General features: G+C 38.7%; 2 protein-coding genes across 2 annotated transcripts; one reads left to right on the top strand and one right to left on the bottom strand.

Annotated features, from left to right (window-relative positions):
* The first annotated feature begins 322 nt into the window (after window positions 1-322).
* On the top strand, window positions 323-4,076 carry wdn (wings down). The gene is made up of 4 exons (XM_014237837.3): window positions 323-1,755; window positions 1,826-1,990; window positions 2,057-3,228; window positions 3,293-4,076. The coding sequence occupies exons 1-4, from the start codon at window positions 581-583 to the stop codon at window positions 3,877-3,879; spliced, it is 3,099 nt and encodes a 1,032-aa protein (XP_014093312.2). The 5' UTR covers window positions 323-580; the 3' UTR covers window positions 3,880-4,076.
* On the bottom strand, window positions 4,061-6,700 carry IntS11 (integrator complex subunit 11). Its single transcript, XM_070106047.1, has 3 exons — window positions 5,864-6,700; window positions 4,832-5,806; window positions 4,061-4,761 (listed from the first exon to the last, which is right to left on the bottom strand). The coding sequence occupies exons 1-3, from the start codon at window positions 6,075-6,077 to the stop codon at window positions 4,157-4,159; spliced, it is 1,794 nt and encodes a 597-aa protein (XP_069962148.1). The 5' UTR covers window positions 6,078-6,700; the 3' UTR covers window positions 4,061-4,156.

The following is a 6,700-nucleotide window of genomic DNA, read 5'->3' as shown; positions in this document are numbered from 1 at the left end:
GTATGTGCACGAATGCAGCATATGAAGTAACCATATAGCTCAGCACAACATACTTTCAGGCATAAGTAGTCTTAATTTCCTAATCCATTAATTTAACTGCGGTTATAAAATTTAATAATAATAATGAACACGGTTAATTAATATATAATATGATTTCCTTTATTAAAGCCATGATTTTTATTGTTAATTACATCAAATGAATAGTTTTATTAGGCACTTTTATTTCTAATCACGCTATACTATTACGTCCAATTGCCGAACGCATTGCTGTGCCACAACCAACATAACTTGGCAGCACTCGTCAAAATGGCGTTTGCATGCAAACACTTTCCAAACATTTCCATATGTGTGCAAAATAAACAAGGCGTCATTCTGTAATTTATCTTAATTTTTGTGAAATTCTTTTATAAACGACGCTTAATTGTTGTGATTATATAGGCAACGCCTTGTGCTATGAACGTACTGCTTAAGTGAATTGTGTGTGTTTTATGTTTGTTAACTAATTAGTACACGGCGAGGTGTAAAAAACCGCATAACCTCTTGACCAACAACAACAGAGGAGCGCACCGTCTAAACGAGAATGACAGAAGAAGCGCCAAGCAGCAAAAAAATGCCGCGAAAACCACGATCAGTGCCAACAAATCTAGCACCGAACACACCTACCAAATTGGGAGCTAACGATGAAATATTTAGTTCACTTTTACGTCTAAATAATTTCGATTCAAATATTAAGGATGAATCGTTGGACATCGATTTATCCGCCTGCGTCACCATTAGCGGCGACTCGGCCGCTATGCTAGCTACCACTAATAGTCTATCAAGTACGGATTTTTGGCGAGTATTAGATGAAAGCGCGCAAAATGCACACCTTGAATTGACAAATACTAGTGATGATGTTCAACACCAATTGGTATGTGCCAGTTTAAGTGATGATGGGCTCGATGACAGTTCCATTGCTGAAGATTTGCCAAATGCTAGTTACGAGTGCAAAACAAAAAATTTGGAAAAAAATTATATGTATAGCGGTGGTGTAGATGCCAAAATTGTGGGCGGTGTAATAATAAAAGAGGAGCGACCGCAGCATAGTTTCAGCGGCACATTTTTACGACCAGAAGCACCGCCACCGACACCCTCACCATTAAAACGATTATTGATAAAACCACATCAGGCGGATTCCCAACGACAAGCTGAAAGGTGCTCGTCAAAAGGAAAAATTAAACGCGATTTAAAAAATGAAATGCTCACAATTGATCAAGCATACCAATTGAATGCAACACATATAGATGACGCGGCCGTGGATAATATCCAAACTATTGAAAATAAAACAAACGACATCAAAAATGCACCCACCAATCATGTTGTAGTCAGTAGCAACCAATCGATCTCATCATCTAGTTTCAATATTTTTACAATCTCAGAAGACAATACACCAAGTGGTAGTAGTAATAGTAATAATTTAGCACCAACATCAAAGGTTGAAACTGTTGGTATAGGTAAAAAAGAGCCTAGTACCCAGGAAACTGGTACAAATACTGCCGAACCGGTATTTAAGTGCCTGGACTGCGATGGTCTCATACTTCAGGGACGAGGCGAATTTGCCACGCACGAGGCTGTTGGACATCGCGTGCACTACCGATGTTCGGTGTGTGATAGCGATTTCGAACAGGAAGCGGCTTTAAAGAAACATGTTAAAACGCATCGCTCAACAGATCCACGAAAAGATGCTTGGAAAAAATGCCCCGAATGTGGAAAATGGTAAGTATCTCTATACACGCTTAATATGCTTCTAGTAATTTACAAATATCTTCCTTCGTCTTCATATTAGCCTTAAATTGGGCAGCATGTGGATGCATCGAAAAATCCATAGTGATAACAAGAAGTACGGCTGTGATATATGTGGCCAAAAATTTGTACAAAAGATCAATTTGACTCATCACTCTCGTATCCATACTGCTGAAAAGCCTTACGAATGTCCGGAATGTCAAAAGAGGTAAATATCAATTTAAAATTGATTTGAAGAAAACCCCTTCGAATTACGATACAATTTCCTTTTAAGGTTCCAAGAACGTTCACATCTACAAAGACACCAAAAATATCATGCACAAACACGCTCGTACCGTTGTGAGAAATGTGGCAAAATGTACAAAACAGAACGTTGTCTTAAGGTGCATAACCTGGTTCATCTTGAGCAAAGACCTTTCGCTTGCAACGTCTGCGATAAGTCTTTTATAAGTAATTCGAAGCTGAAACAACACTCGAATATACATACTGGCGAAAGACCATTCAAATGCAACTATTGCCCAAGAGACTTCACCAACTTTCCGAACTGGTTGAAACACACACGTCGCCGTCACAAAGTGGACCATAAAACCGGTGAGCATTTGGAAAACATTCCCTCCTATTGTTCCAAAAAGTCCACCAAAGCGACTAAAGCAAAGGCCGCCGAGGCTAACACAGAACCAGGGTCAGCTACGCAGACAACGAAACCTATTACAAACGATACCAACAAAGTATCATCTGCGCAAAATCTAAAGCCAAGTGATTCCAACGCGGCAACGCCAAAATCTCAAGCATCTAAACGCAAGAAAAAATCAGAGCAAACAACAACAGCGCAGGCTGCACCCGCGCCGCAACCGCCGCCACTAGTAGCGATTAGAGATGATCATCCTTTGCCAACAATTGCGGTATCTACATTAACGGCGAACATCAAAACCGAAGTGACGCGCGCGAGTAATATTATGACTTCGATACCGATGTCAATGTCACAACACCTAAAACCAACAACAGCAGTTGGCGCATTAAACAACACATTAAGTAAAATTGGCACAAGCAAAACGGCGAAACCAAAGCGTGAGCGAAAGCAACTTTCACCTAAACAAGTGCAAAAAGCTATTCCTACAACATCGGCTTTGTTGTCTTCAATAAAACGTGAAAAGACCGAAGCTGATGCGATCTTCAATTCACAAGCGAGCATCTCGTTACTAACAGATACCCGATGTGCAATCAGCGGTTTCCCCGACCTGAGTATCACTTCGGCCGAAGAGCTCATTATGGAGCAAGCGCTTGAAATGGAAGAATGTGGCTTGTATGTGGGGCAGCCGTCCGTTACAATAGATACCGATAATGCGATTTCCTCATCGGAGGCTACAGCGGCGCTACATTTTAAAATAAAAAGTGAATTCGATCCCGTGGATTTGTCGTCGACACGCATTAAAGAAGAGGATCATGGTAGGATTTTTTTTTGCGATTTCTATTTTTGCAAGTTTTACTTCAATTTGTATTTCTCTTTCAGGTACATTGAAAGACATGAATCAGCGGCTATTATGTTCATCTTTAGAATCTTCGCCATATTCTTCACCAGCATCGATTGAACTGTCCACAACGCCGTCTGTCTTGCCTATGATGCAGTCAGTGCACATAAATAATATTAACAATATGCAACCGACATCGGATGGAGCAAATAGCTTTGGTCTAGATACATTTACGCTAAACAGTCAATGTCCAAAAGTAGTAACTAGTCTGAATAATTCATTAACACACCAAACTGCCGCCGATTTACAACGCATGTTGCCTCAATCCACAACGCAAATAGTGGCGGCGAATACGAATACCTTGCCAACAACTACGCAAGCGATTATCAACCATTTCTATTTACATCCGATGACCACAATGCCGTTGCTGGCGCAGTCTACAACAAACCAAAAATTACCCTCCGTGAACACTTTGCTATTTTCAACAGCTGGAAATTCAGCAATTGTTAGTTCCACCGCCGCCAACACCGCTCTAAACGACACACGATATTTCCATGGCAAGAGCATAACGGCGCACGTAGTTGCTTCACCGTCAGCAGCACCAGTGGGGCGATCGAAACTCACTTAAACCGACAACAATATAAATATATATTGTCTACTTGACTAGTCAACGGTTTTACTTTTCGTAGAAAATTCACAGATGAGTTTTCCAGTGCGACTTGACTTTTTTTTAAACAAACTTTAATATATTACTACAAATTAACTAGTTTTTTCTACAATTTTCGTACAACAATAAAAATACCTACATATATATTTTATTATAAATTTTGTATTTTCTCCAAAATACCTAGGTGCGTATATAAAGACAAATTAATAGCTATAGAAATTCACAAATTTATTTTGAATCAACACATATTTTGTAGCAAATTCAATATATAAGCGCCGATATCTTCATCTTGATTAGTCCATGTTATAAGTATGGTTTTATGTTTCGGGTCCTTTTCATCTTCCTCAATCTTTATCTCAACTGTTTCCACACATATCGTGCAACTTTCCTGCATGCTAACAGTCCAGCCGACCAGTTTTTCTTGTAGCAGCGCGAAAAGTTTCTCACCCGTACGCAAACGTGGGCCGGGATCGTCCATTTTAACCTTGGATGTAAAGCGCATTACATGGCGATTAATACCGAATTCTTTCAGTGTGTCAGTTAGATTCTGCAACATAATACGATTATCCTTCATGACAAGTACACCGTGTATGAGACGTCGTCGTTTTGGATCAGGCGGTTGAGCATTGTATACGCGGGCTTCTGCTTTGAGCAAAGATACCGATGCATCGACAGAAATTTTTACAGGTGTTGAAATAACTGAAGTCTCGCCATTTGCAGGCATATAGGTTTCAATGTTAAACTCCTCCATTATTTTGGTGCGTAAAAATTGCATTTTTTCAGCCTCACCATGCACCAACATGACATTTTTTGGTTCACAATTTTGTATTAGTTGCATAATACCTGAAATTAATGATGTTATTTACTATATTTTAAGAATTATACCGTAAAATAAATATTAAATATGCATCACCTTTTGCGTCAGCATGTGCGGAGAAACTTAAATATTCCACAGACATTTTCACTTCAACCACCTGTCTATTTTCGAATTCGACTTTTTTTGCACCTCCAAGAATTTTATTACCTACTGTGCCCTGAACACAATATCCAGGCATGATAACCATATTATTTTCATTTGGTGCCCATTTTTTAAAAATCTGCAATGACAAACCAGCATGCAACATACCTGGCGTAGCAAATACGACCATAGCTCCAGGATTATCAATATAAGCCTTATCAAATGGTTTAATATGCTTAAAGTCAAACATATTTCGTTGCACAAACGTTTTACGTATCTTCTGGTTGGTCCAGGTGATAAACATTTTATAATAGGTATTCGCTTTCTCTGTCAAACCCACCGCAAAATATATGGGGAATTTCAAATTCATACGTTCCCAATATGTTTCCAATAAAATACAAAGCTCTTGTGCGCGACCCAACGCAAACACAGGTATTAAAACTTTTCCTCCCTTAGCTACACATTCATGCACTTTCTTAAGGAAGTCACGCTCGCGACAACGTTTTGAATCACGTGTAGTTGTTGCATATGTGCTCTCAGAAATTAATAAGTCCGGCCTGCATTTGTCTATCCATGCAGCGCCTAAATGACGATCAGGTGTCATATTGTAATCGCCCGTATACACAACCGATTGTGAGCCGACGCGTAACCAAAACATTGCAGCGCCCAACACGTGGCCGGCATAGTATGCTTTAATCTCCAACTCGTTGTCCACCATAACGCTTTGATGCAATGTGACAGCGGTAACCTTTTTCATACAATCTTTTATCATTTGTGTAGTGAAGAAATTTGACTCGCCTTTTCGCTCTACAGCCACCTTTCGCATATCCTCTAATAATATGGGGGCAATAGCTTTGGTTGGATGCGTCATGTAAATAGGACCCGAATAGCCTACCATCTCGGACATATATGGCAAAGCTCCGCAGTGATCTGCAAACCGTAAAGTTTACAGAGGTTTTGCTTCATCTTATATTTCTTTTTACTTACCCAAATGAAAATGAGAAATTATCACACAATCAATGTGACTTGTTATTGGACCTTCTGGGACGATATATGAAAAATCAGGGAAACGACGTTCATCATTGTACCCCATGTGCATACCACAGTCAAGCATGATGTTTTTGCCACCCATTGATAATAGTAGGCAACTGCGTCCAACATCCTGACCAGCACCTAATGGTGTTACTTTAATAGTTGGCATTATTCCCACTCAAAACAATTCTTTTGAAATTATTCGTTGAACTGACAAATGTAATTAATGTATCCTTGCTGGTAGAAATTGACATACATATGCATTTAAAACACTTAAATACAAAACACCTGATAAAGTTGTAGTTTTAAGGCCAATGGAAATAATAAAAACAATGCAATGAAATAAAAACTTTCCGCTATTAAGTTCACGCATATGTACTCGTATATTTTAGCCGTAATTTAAACAAAACAAAATTAAGGGTGCTTACACACTATGCTTACAAAAGAAATGATTCATATTGTGAAATACAGTATCTATTATATCTCTCCATAATAAGCAAAAATTTCAACGTTCTGATGACCAAGGGAAAGGTCCACACTTTTAAAATATAGCAAAACCAGAGAATGTAGATTATTTACATTCTCTGGCAAAACTATCAGAAATGAGATACAAAGAATGTCAAATCAATGCTAAAATTTGAGTAAGTTTTTACTTAGAAATGGTTAACCGACAAGCAAAATAAATTGCTCAATATTTCCAAGATTCCTCAGAAGTATTAATCAGGTTACCTCCTTAGGACCGATTATCGAAAAGTTGTTTTAGTTAAGGTTCTATTGTGGTGATAATCCATT

Source organism: Bactrocera oleae, chromosome 2 (genome assembly GCF_042242935.1).
Source record: "Bactrocera oleae isolate idBacOlea1 chromosome 2, idBacOlea1, whole genome shotgun sequence".
Lineage (NCBI taxonomy): Eukaryota > Metazoa > Arthropoda > Insecta > Diptera > Tephritidae > Bactrocera > Bactrocera oleae.
This window is presented reverse-complemented; position numbering and strand designations above follow the sequence as displayed.

What these genes read in the sequence shown, in the direction of transcription:
- wdn (XM_014237837.3), top strand. Translation starts at nt 581, where the DNA reads ATGACAGAAGAAGCGCCAAGCAGCAAAAAAATGCCGCGAAAACCACGA. An exon ending in TGTCCGGAATGTCAAAAGAG is followed by an intron (nt 1,991 to 2,056) that starts GTAAATATCAAT and finishes TTTCCTTTTAAG; the next exon opens with GTTCCAAGAACGTTCACATC. An exon ending in CATTAAAGAAGAGGATCATG is followed by an intron (nt 3,229 to 3,292) that starts GTAGGATTTTTT and finishes TTTCTCTTTCAG; the next exon opens with GTACATTGAAAGACATGAAT.
- IntS11 (XM_070106047.1), bottom strand. Translation starts at nt 6,077, where the DNA reads ATGCCAACTATTAAAGTAACACCATTAGGTGCTGGTCAGGATGTTGGA. An exon ending in AATTTCTCATTTTCATTTGG is followed by an intron (nt 5,807 to 5,863) that starts GTAAGTAAAAAG and finishes TACGGTTTGCAG; the next exon opens with ATCACTGCGGAGCTTTGCCA. An exon ending in CGCACATGCTGACGCAAAAG is followed by an intron (nt 4,762 to 4,831) that starts GTGATGCATATT and finishes CATTAATTTCAG; the next exon opens with GTATTATGCAACTAATACAA.